The following is a 12,128-nucleotide window of genomic DNA, read 5'->3' on the forward strand; positions in this document are numbered from 1 at the left end:
ATGACTGCCTTGTGGCCTGTCGTGGTGGTGTAAGGCTGGCTAATGAAATTCTTCCTGGTGGACCACTCCGAGAATATTTCATCTAAAGCTCCTGTGTATTTCTAGAATAGAAACATTGTACTAGTGGTTAGCCTTCGTTTGTGGTGCAAATACATCCTAAGAGAGGCTCGGCTCTGAAAGCTGAGGCCTTTTTCTGGGTTCAGTCTTTTTTCAAGTCACGCTGATGTGGCAGCTGCTGTGTAACAGATTCGGTATTTGGCCAACTGCCAGACTGCTGATCCGCAAGTACTTTACTGGAGTTCATCCGGAATATATATTCTATATTCTGTTCGATGTTATGTACTGCCAGTTGCAGGACTTCTAAACTGCTGACCATCAAGAAGTAAACCACCCTCCTCTTTAAGACATAACCAAACTTGAAAAGAAAAATTGCTTCAACATAAGAATTTAAGACGACTTTATTCGACAAAAATCATTTATTTACATAACGGGGGGGGGTGCTGGTTTGATCTTGTCAGTAAAATGCAAACAAGCTCAACAGAGACAATCCTGAGCCGTGTGCCTGGTGTGCCTGTTCCGGGTCCAGGGAACTGATGTTTCCTTACCTGTGTCGATTAACGCCAAGAGCAAGAGCCCCAGGGACTCGCTCAGGCAGATGCCACGCCACACGGCTCCAGATACCCAGGAGCGGCCAACTTTTCCCTTTTTTATAAATATATAAAAAAGACAAAAAGTTGGCAAGGCCAGCATAATGAGGTGGTGAGCAGAGTAATACTCTGAAGTCAGAGGTGCGCTCAAAACCCTATCGGACCATCCAGCTCACAAAGCCATCTGCTCCTCTTCAGGCCGCCGAGTCCCAACTCCAGGCCAAGTGAAAAGCAGCTCCCTTGTGAGAAGACCGGACGGTCTGGTAAGGATTCGACGTATGTGTAAGTAGAAGGGACGAGAAGGAATTGCAGAGCACAGCCCCAATTAGGAACAAGCGAACTTTCCAGAGTTTCCAAATTAAAAAAAATAATAAAAATAAAAAACAAAACAAAAGAACACTTCAACATGAAGCTACCATACAGAGTTTTCCCGGTTTTCCTTGTAAAAAGTTCAGTTTCTGATTCAATCCTGGGTTTTTAGGGAGAAGGACAGTTTTGGCCTGGACTTCCCTTTGCCCAGAATCATTTTTTGTTCTTCTTTTTGCTGACGCTGTCGCTCTTGTTCTAGTTTCATCCTTTCCTCATGAATCTTTCTTTGTTCTTCAACAATTCTCAACTGTTCTTCAGCCTGGAAATTACAAATAAAAAATTAAAACTGTCTATGAATTTCATGTCATGGATTGGCAGTAATTTAAGAAATCAAATGGCAGCCTGACACAGGTTTCAACAGTTCAACACTGATTCCAAGACCTCAGTTTGAGGTCTTGAAAGACATACAAGCAAGTTAAAGGAAAGCACTGAAGACAGTTTTGAAAATGGAAAGAGATCTCTTCAGGTTTTTTTTCCCCCTTACCAGAGCAAAAAGTACTGCTCAGCTCTGGTTTATGGTGGTGCAGGGACTGAACCTGGGATCTGGTATAACCATTATGCAATCTCTACAAGTAGTGTTTTAAGAACAGTATCAGTTTAGTCTTATCTATTCATTCAGTGCATCAGAGTAACACTGTCTACTATAAAACAAGGCACTGACTTATGCAGAGTATGTTTTCTACCAATTACTACTGTAGCTAGATCAGAAATTCCAAAGGCATACAAGACTGTGTGTGTGTGTATGGTGGGGACCCCATGGGACCCAGGCTGCAAAATCCCTTTCTCCCAAGGGGAAGAAAAACCCAGATGGTAATGACCACAAAATGGACACTGAGCAAATGAAGTCCCTAGGCTTCAAGCAACTACTTCCTGCATTTTCCCCAGCTCCCCTGGTAGCAAGCAAGCTCAGCCCACTCCCACAGCTGCTTAGCTAGCAAGTTTCTCCTTCCTGTCTCTCCAAGACACCTTGCCCACCTCAAGTCTCAACAAGCTGCAGGTGTGTGTGTACACCCACCCACCCTTGGTACAGCTGGAAGGAGAGGGTCTGGTTCCTGACATCTTACAATACACAACACAGTCCCCTTACATCAAAGGATTTATCTAACCCCAGGGTTACTTCTGCCTAGGCCAGACAAAGCTTCTTGTAATTTTTGCATTTTTAGTCTGTTATGCCAAGTCATCCCTTTCTGAAGTTACCTGACCTCAATTTTAAAGATGTTTAAAATTATTTATTATTGGATGAACTCGAGAGAAATTAGAAGGGAGGGGATATGGAGAAACAAGAGACACCCACAGCTCTACTTCACCACTTGTAAAGCTTTCTCTTTCCCTCTGCATGTGGAACTAGGGGCTTGAACCTGGGGTCCTTGCACGCTGTTGTGTGTACACTTAAACCAGGAGCACCACCGCCTGGCCCCTCTGGCCTCACTGTTAAATAGTCACAGTAACCTTTGCAGCATCTTTAGGCTCCACCAGGGAGGGACAAAACTTTGGTGGGAACCTCAACCCCAACCTAAGTCAGAACTGAGCAGTGCACCAGAGTTAAAAAATCATGTATCTCAGAAAGAGGTAAAGCTTACGCCACCTTTACATTTTAACATTTTCCCATTTCAATATGTATTAGAAAAATAGAATTAGGAGAAGCAAATATAGCATAATGATTATGCAAACAGACTGTCATACCCGAGGCTCTAAAGTCCCAGGTTCAATCCTCCCACACCACCATAAGCCAGAGCTGAACAGTGCTCCGGTAAATAAGTATTAAAGTATTTCTTTAAATGATGAATGACATAGTGGGGGTTGTATTGTTAAACGGGAATCTGGGGAATGTTATGCATGTACAAACTATTGTATTTACTGTTGAATGTAAAACATTAATTCCCCAATAAAGAAATAAATTTCAGGTTCGACTTGTGTTTTCTTTTCTGAAATGGAATTGGAGTATTACACCAAAGTAAAAGACTCTGGGGTGGGTGGGTAGAATACAGGTCCATGAAAAATGATGAATGAAATAGTGGGGGTTGTATTGCTAAATGGGAATCTGGGGAATGTTATGCATGTAAAAAAAAAAAAAAAAAAAAAAAAAGAAGTAGAAACGCAAAGCAGAAATTGACTGAGTTTGGAGTATGGCACCAAAGTAAGAAAGCAGAAGTATACTAGAGTTTGCAGTGAGTACCTCCCTAATACTTCCTCCTCTCCACTTTTCCAAGCTTTGGGTCCATGATTGCTCAACAATTTTTTTGGCTTTGTATGTTAACTCTCTTTTCAGTCACCAGGTTCCAGGTGTCATCAGGATGCCGACCAGACTTCCCTGGATTGAAGACACCACCAATGTGTCCTGGAGCTCAGCTTCCCCAGAGACCCATCCTACTAGGGAAAGAGAGAGGCAGACTGGGAGTATGGACCGACCAGTCAACGCCCATGTTCAGCGAGGAAGCAATTACAGAAGCCAGACCTTCTACCTTCTGCAACCCACAATGACCCTGGGTCCATGCTCCCAGAGGGATAGAGAATGGGAAAGCTATCGGGGGAGGGGGTGGGATATGGAGATTGGGCGGTGGAAATTGTGTGGAGTTGTACCCCTCCTACCCTATGGTTTTGTTAATTAATCCTTTCTTTAATAAAAAAAAAAAAAAAGAAAAAAGAAAAAGAAAAAGAAAAAAAAAAAGAAATTATTAAAAAAATTTTTTTTAAATCTTTATTTATACCTTTTTGTTGCTTTTTTACAATTGTTGTAGTCATTGTTGGATAGGACAGAGAGAAATAGAGGGGGAGAGAAAGATAGACACCTGCAGACCTGCTTCACCACCTGTGAAGTGACTCCCTTGCAGGTGGGGAGCCAGGGGAAAAAAATAAGTATTTCTTTAAAAGTGCATATATGTTTTTATTTTTTAACCAGAGCACTGATCAGCTCTTGCTTATGGTGGTGTGGGGGGATTGAACCTGGGACTTTGGAGCCTCAGGCATGAGAGTCTATTTGCATTATCTTACGCTATCTACCCTCCACCCTAAAATTATATTTCTACAACCTAAGAATAGTTAGCTCCCCCATTTCTCCTCTTACTTCTAATCAGTTTTTTATGTAGAGGATACTTTGATGAGTGTCCTTTTCCTCTCTTCTCTTAGGTAAGTGAAACCATGTCTGGTTCCCTCTGTTGTTTTCCACAATTGCTTCCTGGTGGAATTGGGGTTCAGTGCTCTCTGGTCATTCCCTAGCATCTCCTTCCTCTCAGAGTATGGACTGAAATTCTCTTTGGGGTGTAGAATGTGGTAGTCCTAGCTTCGGTCCACACCCCAGCCTGCTTCTACCTTTCCCTGGCCGTCTGTATTTTCAGTGGGAGCCTGGCCTTCCCTTGGGAGGCTCCACTGCTCTCACGATCCCACGCGGTCTGTTGATCAACTCTTCGATCCTAACCACAGCCCTTGGTTTTATTTCATCTTCCCATCTCCCAACACGGAGCCAGCCAGCCATGCCTGCTCCCTCTTCCTGTCTCTTGGATCACGTCCGAATTTTTACCAAACTTTCTCAGAGTCAGGCTTCTTTCTTTCCCCAAGACTTTCTCGTTTTCCCCACAACATGCCGTCAGCACAGCGGTACTGCACAGCCCACAAGGCCACTAAGGTGTGTAGACGTGGACAGCCAAGTGTCCCACAGGTGTGTAGCTCATCTGAACTGTATTTTGTACAAGTAGAGAGAGCTGAGAGACTGGAGTCAACAGACAGGAATAAAGTCCAGTCGGTCCCTACCACTCGACTGCCAACACGTGCACCACGCCTCATGCACCACACCAGACGGCACCGAGCTTTCAAAGCTCTACTTTGAAAGCTCTCGATTTGTATCTCATTTCCTCCGGCAGGCAGCCTCGCCAAGAGCAGTGGCATCACGTCGCTTACGGGGCACGTGACTGCCTCACCTGGCAGCGGGCTCAGTCCGCTCAGCCCAAGGTTGAGAGTCGTGCCCCGGAAGCGCTCGCCAGCTCTGCATAGGCTCCTGCCTGGGACCCACTAGCTTTGAAAACATCCCCGGCCGCTCCATGGCTGTAACGTCTCCTGTTTAACAAAGCTGCCCTTCCTTCCTCTCCTCCCTTGCTCCCTCTTGCTAAACCTGAGCACAGCTTTGCTCCGGCTTGCGATGGTGCTGGAGCCCCAGGAATGGAACGAGTCTGCACAACCACCCTCGCACACTCTTCCCCACCACGGGACACCGAGGCTGAGGCAATCCGCTCACTGAGATGGTGCTCCAGCTCCCACCCCTCAACACTCGATCTGCTGGGAAATCAAAGAGAAACCACAGGATGGACCAGCCACTGGCTTGCATCACCCCCGCTCCTGTTGGGAAGCAGTAAATTCCTCAAGGCCAGCTTCTCCTTTACAGGCAGCTCCAGGCCTGTCAATCACCCCCCCACCTCCGCAGCCTACACTGTTGCTCCCAGTCTAGAGCAAGGAGCCCCTCTGTGGCATGCCTTCCTTTCCAGCCCCACCACCCTCCTCCCACCCCACGAACTGAGGATATTTTCTTACACTTCTGGTCTCCCTTCACAAGAGGTCTCTCCTGCCCACGAAACCCTTCCATTCTAGCTCTCTTCTTGGATATTCAGAGACTGAAAATATACCCACACTCTTAACAGATTCTACTAAAACTACAAGAACGATTAGGACTAAAGACACGAGTAGCATGCGTGCTTCTGTCTACTTACTGAGAGCATTTTTCCCCACAGCACTGCCCAGCCCTGGCTTACATAAGGAGTGCACGGGATTGAATCTGGGCATTGCAAATCTTGCAATTTTCTTTAAGATTAGAACCTCCGGGCCAGGTGGTGGCACACCTGGTTGAGGATCCGGGTTCAAGCCCCGGTCCCCATCTGCAGGGGGAAAGCTTTTTGAGTGGCGAAGCAGTGTTTCAGGTGTTTCTCTCTCTATCCCCCCCTTCCTCTTGATTTCCGGCAGCCTCTATTCAATAAATTAAGTGAAGATAGAACCATTCCACCTTCTGTTAACTTAGCCCCGAAATCTCAACAGAGAAGGCAAGGCAGTTCTCCCTAGAGGGCTCAGACCTACCAGTTTGGCTTGTGCTTCTGCAATTTTTCGGTTATTCTCTTCCAGTATTCGCTCAAGCTCCTCACGTTTTGCCCGTTCTTCCTCCTAAAGGGGAGGACATGTTAGGATATTAGAAAAATACAATGTTTATTCTCACTGATAAATATTTACTAATCTTCCTCTGAACTCTTTTGGTCTGACTTACAGGGTAGCTGTACAGCTACCTTCTGTCTGACACGTTAAACTGTGCAGTCACTACAATTGGTTTCTAGCACTAAGTTCACATCAACCCGCCCAGTCCAAACAGCAACCGACTAAACCCTCCCTAAGGATAGTCTCCTGGCATTTATTACTAATACTTTAATATCACACAAATCAACAAGGACAACTACAAAACTGGATAGTATTTACCAAATTAAAAAAATAATATATAAAATATAAATAAAGTGAATATTTGTCTCACCAATCATGTATACCTACGTATTCTTTACCTATACTCCTTTAATCAGCATTAAAAGTTGGATATTTACTGTCTTGTCCCGTGTCCTGCAGAGTGTGCTCCTCGGCTGCCATACGCGCCAGCTTCCTCTTTAAAATGATTTGTACTGTTAGCTTGGCAAAACCTGCATCAGCAGCTCAACCATTTATAAAGGAACAACATACAAGGAAGGCTGAGCTGAGGAATGCAGATGTTTATGGTAAGAAGGAACAAAAAATGTAATTCATCATTCCTAAGGCAAACAATTAATAAGAAAAATACATTTACTGTTAGTGAAAAATACAAATGGTCATCCATACTTCATGGAGCTAAGGGCTTCTTCCATGGGAAAATGGCCTGAACATTCAGATGTTGACAATCTCTAAGGCAGCTTAGCTTGTCATCTACAGTCTGAACTGAAAGTCAGGAATCCAAGGGGTGGCATGGTCAGCAAGTAAAATTCTGTATTTATTATTTTTTTTCCTTGGAGAATTTAATGATACTTTAGAATGCAAACTACATGAAGACTGCTTGATGATTTGGGCAGTGTTCAGATCACAGCATACATATTCAAATGATTTTAATATTTGGACAGACTGTCAGAGGATTGTGTCCGTGTTAAAAAAAAAACTGTTAATAAGAAACAAAACAAAACAAAAAAAAGGCAAATGAAGAGAAAAAAATCTTCCTATGATTAGTAACTCGCTACAAGAAAGCACCATTACTCCCCAAGTAGCTTCCACTGTTAAAGGCACTGATATAATATGTATACATATATCAAATTTCAGGCACTCAATTGCATAGTTTATGACAGCAACTAACCACAGATAATGTACATCTAGTTAAAAGACTGTACAAGGGAAAAAGCGCTTGCAAAGCTAGGTATTCAGAAAGCAGAGCTATCTCACGTGTCCACAATTATGTCAAGATTGTAAGTGATAATAAATCATAGATTTGAAATGAGTTCTGTTCAAAGAAATACAATTGTGGGCTTTTCTCTGGCAAACCCCAACAGAATTCAAGTTAGACTTCGGGCTCGGGCTGAGACACACCCAGCACTGCCAAGTAATTTGCACTGAGTGTTTCAGTGACTTGCAACAAGTTTTAGAGTCCTGGAGTAATCAGTGCAAATAAGCCATAAAGCTTCTGTAGCAAATTACTGTCTCACAGAAAGACATTTTCAACTTCTGCTGCAGCTGCTGATAAAAAAAAAAACAAATCATGTGTTTAGCTCGACTCCAGACAAGGACAACCTGTTCCTCCATTAACTCTCTAGAGGAAAAAGGAGTTGTTAGTAGATACTAAAAAAAAGTGGGTGAATAATCTGGACATTTCTCCTAAAAAGATTCCTTGAAACACATTAGGGATACAGCGGGTCTTGCGATCAAGAATGCTAGCATTAGTCCGTTGCGTTGAAGCAGGATTTAGGGCAGAGGGCGAGGGATAAAAGGCAAAAAGAAGAACAAGGAAAACCTACTTCTCCCCAGCAGGTGCTGTCACTCAACGGTAGACCCTGCTCTTCTGACCTGACTGAAGGCGCAAAGCCTCTCACAGTCTAGGTAACAAGAGTGGAGAACAGAGGAGAATCCAGAACCACGGGTGGAGTTTTGACCTTTCCCCTCGACCACTCCCTGACTCCCCCTCCCACCCAAAAGAGAATGTAAGTCCTGCAGCCATGGCAAAAGTTTCAAACACTTCTCAAAATATGTAGGCCAGTTCCATTCAATCAAAAAGTATCCTTGAATATGTTTTATGAAAATCTCTTTATAATCAGTCAGCGCTTCTGAATAAGCTAAAAAATTAACTTTCACGGCAATGTTAAGTTTGGGTGAGAAAGGAATTAGTCTGCATTCCATCTCGTTCTGAACTGAGCAGGAGGCACACCGACACTGAAAGTTTTGCCATGGACTGTCTCTACTTTCCAAACGACCGAGCGTTACCTCTCTGGCTTTTTGGGCTGCAAGCTCAGCTTGTCTCTGTCGCTCGAGTTCTTCGAGCAACTGCTTTTCCATGATGCGCTTGGCCTCCTCCACCCTTCGGAGAACTTCTCGCTCGATTTCATCCTTCCTTTTCTCCAATTCTTCCTCTACTCTTTTGGCCACCAATTCTTCCACTCTTCGTGCTGTTTCTTCCTCGATAAGCTTCTCTTCTATTTCCTGCTGCCGACTAGCAAACAAAGGGGGGGGGGGCGTAAGTGATAGAAGAAATGAATCTGAAAAATCACGTATCAGTCTGCAAAACACTGAGCCTGATTATAGATCTGATTTTACAACTTGTGTTCACATAACACTCAAGGAGATGATAATGGTAAGAAATGCAAATGTCATGTATCACTTCCGCTCCATCATTTGGTAAATATGAAAAAACTAACGTGCACAAGAGTTCATGAACCGTTGGTTTCAACTTAGATGTTACAGTGAGGCTGCAACAGGAAAGCTATTTTAGCTGCCAGCTTTTTAATGAGAACAGTTAAGTGTATACATACACTCATCTAATGGACCGGCCTTGACAGTCGGGTGAACCTAAGCAGGCGGTGGGCGAGCAGTTCACCCAGCTAACAAGACCATGGCAACAGTCTGCCTGCTAGCGAATGCGCTTATCCTTTACTATTCCTCTACCTCCTTTTGATAATGTGCAAGGACCCAGGTTCAAGGGCCCATTCCCCATCTGCAGGAGGAAAGCTTTATGAGTGGTGATGCAAGGCTGCAGGTGTCTATCACCCCCCCCCCCTCTTGATTTCTGGCTGTCTCTATCCAGTAAACAAAGATAATAATAAATTTAAAAAAATAAATAGAAGCCAAAGTACATAGCAATGCTTTAACCTGATCCTATTTATTATAAACCAACTTATTTGCTCAAAATGAAATTCTGCACTAAAAAACACGGACAACCAACCAAAGACCCATAAAGAAAGTCTGCCACCCCCTTAAACCAGATCTATCTGGTGTCTTGGTTCTCCCACAGCCAGGCCACAATCCCTTTCAGAATAAACAGAATAGAGAGGGTGGGGGAGATTATGCAGACATTGATCAGGCCTAAAGCTCTGATGCACAGGTTCAGTCCCCATCACCATGGAAACCCAGAGCTGTGCAGGGCTTTGGTAAAGGGGAAAACACGGAGGGGATGGGTGGGCGACAGCAGTCTGACCACGCTGAAGACCGTCGTGCCCGAAGCACCGTTAAGTCCCAGATTCCACTACCAGCACCAGCTAAGGCCACGCAGGCTCTGGCAGAACAATCAGACGTGTGCATGTGTATTTGTATCGGTTTGGGGATCGAGCGGGGGCACGCCCGGCTGAGCGCACACATTACAGCGCGCAAGGACCCAGGTTCGAGCCCCGGACCCCACCTGCAGGGAGAAAGCTTTGCGAGTGGCCAAACAGGGCCAGGCGTCTCTCTTGCGATAAAGGCAGCTCAAAGCTCTTAAGAAAGCACTGTACACCCCGGGGCTCTCAATCGACCGCGACCACGTGGGGCCGTCGGTGCCAGCAACAGCCCTGCGCATACCGGGCGGGCAGGGCGGCCGGAGCTTCGGCCCGCTGCACGAGGCTCGCTGACTTCCGGTTCCGGGCCGCGCGCCCGCAGCAGGCGCCGGGGGCTGCACTCGCTCCAGGACACGGGGCCCGCAGCCGCCACAGGGTCCCCGGAGGGGCTCGGCCGTGCGCCCGCGTTGTGTGAGGCCTGAGGGGGCCGCCCAGCCCCTCACCCCGGCGCGGCCCCACACGTGCTCGGCGCCCGCCCGCCCGCACTTCCGCCCCGGAGGAGCCTGGGCGGGACGCGGGGGGAGCCTGTCCCCAGGGGTCCTCCCACCACCCGGGGTCTCCACCCCCATCCCGGACCGGGGTCCCCCTTCTTCTTCTAGCGTTTGCCCTTCTTCCGTAGCCAGTCAACAGGTCAGGTTGAAAGCTGGCAGGAGCTGCTTGTTGCTGGCTTTGAAAGTGACTGGGATCCATGTGGACTCAGTCGGCTAGGAAGGTCCCCCACAGCCCAGTGTCGACGCTCCCCCCCCCTCCTCCCTCAGGAAACCCCCTCGGGCTCCCATCACCCAGGGACCCCTCCTCATGAGTCTCCCTCTCCCTCAGGTTCCCCCTCCCCCAGACGCTCCTCCCTCAGGGTCCCCTTCCTAGGACACCCTTCCCCTCAGACCCTCTTCCCTCAGGGTTCCCCCCTTCCCTCTCCCTCAGGGTCCCCTTCCTAGGACTCTCTTCCCCTCAGACCCCCTTCCCTCAGGGTTTCCCCCTCCCCCATTCCCGGTCTCCCTCAGGGTCCCCTTCCTAGGACCCCCTTCCTTCAGGTGCTCCTCCCTCAGGGTTCCCCCCTGCCCCCATTCCCGGTCTCCCTCAGGGTCCCCCCTCCCCCTCTCCCTCAGGGTCCCCTCAGACCCCCTTCCCTCAGGGTTCCCCCCTCCCCCATTCCCGGCCTCCCTCAGGGTCCCCCTCCCCCTCTCCCTCAGGGTCCCCCTCCCCCTCAGGGTCCCCTCAGACCCCCTTCCCTCAGGGTCCCCCCTCCCCCATTCCCGGCCTCCCTCAGGGCCCCCTCAGGCCCCCCTTCCCCCAGGGTCCCCCCGTGTCCCCTCAGACGCGCCCCGTCCCCGCCGCTCACATCTTCCGCTGCCGCTCGAACTCGGCCTTCTTCTCCTCCTCCTCGCGCTTCTGCTTCTCGTCCAGGCTGCTGCGCTTGCTGACGGTGCGGCCGAAGATGTCGATGCGGTCGGGCGGGGACGCGGCGCGCTCCCGTTCCCGCTCCCGCTCGCGCTCCCGTTCGCGCTCCCGCTCCCGCTCCGGCGGGACGCGGCGGCCGTGGCCGAGCGCGAGCGGGACCGCGACTCCCGCCGCCGCGCGCGCTTGCCGTCCCGCGACTTGGAGCGTTTCCGCGCGCGCTCCTTGTCCCGCGAGCGCGAGCGCGAGCGGCTGCGCTTCTTGTTGTGCTTGCTGCTCTTGGCGTGCTTGGAGCGGGACGAGCTCCGGCTCCGCGACCGGCCCATCGCGCCCGGCCCGGCCGCCCACGCCGCCGCCTCTGCCGCCGCTCCGGGCCGCTCCGCCGCCGCCGCCCCGGGGACGCCGCGAGACGAGAGGCGCTGTCCGCCGGGCGCCCCGGGCCGCCTCCCCCGAGCTCTCCGGTCGCCGCGGAGGCCGCCTCCGACGAACAGGCCGCGGCCGCTGAGGGAGCTAAGATGGCAGCCGCGCCGGCACCGGTCGCCCGGCCCACAATGCCCCGCGCCGAACGCGCCGTCGTGCGGGCCCCGCCCCCTGACGGAGGCGCCCGAGCACTTCCGGGAGCGCTCGGCCCCGCCCAGATCCGCCCGGCCGCGCTGGGTTCCACCAATCCGCGCTCGGCCGCGCTCGGCTCCACCAATCCCCGCCCGGCCGCGCTCGGCTCCACCAATCCCCGCCCGGCCGCGCTCGGCTCCACCAATCCCCGCTCGGCCCCGCTCGGCTCCACCAATCCCCGCTCGGTCCCGCTCGGCTCCACCAATCCCCGCCCGGCCCCGCTCGGCTCCACCAATCCCCGCTCGGCCCCGCTCGGCTCCACCAATCCCCGCCCGGCCCCGCTCGGCTCCACCAATCCCCGCCCGGCCCCGCTCGGCTCCACCAATCC

General features: G+C 49.8%; 1 protein-coding gene across 1 annotated transcript; it reads right to left on the reverse strand.

The window, feature by feature from the left end:
- Positions 1 to 440: 440 nt before the first annotated feature.
- ARGLU1 (arginine and glutamate rich 1) lies at positions 441 to 11,514 on the reverse strand. The gene is made up of 5 exons (XM_060191853.1): positions 11,315 to 11,514; positions 11,133 to 11,279; positions 8,472 to 8,697; positions 6,075 to 6,158; positions 441 to 1,275 (listed from the first exon to the last, which is right to left on the reverse strand). The coding sequence occupies exons 1-5, from the start codon at positions 11,512 to 11,514 to the stop codon at positions 1,111 to 1,113; spliced, it is 822 nt and encodes a 273-aa protein (XP_060047836.1). The 3' UTR covers positions 441 to 1,110.
- Positions 11,515 to 12,128: the final 614 nt, after the last annotated feature.

This window comes from Erinaceus europaeus, chromosome 5, assembly GCF_950295315.1.
Source record: "Erinaceus europaeus chromosome 5, mEriEur2.1, whole genome shotgun sequence".
Classification (NCBI taxonomy): Eukaryota; Metazoa; Chordata; class Mammalia; order Eulipotyphla; family Erinaceidae; genus Erinaceus; species Erinaceus europaeus.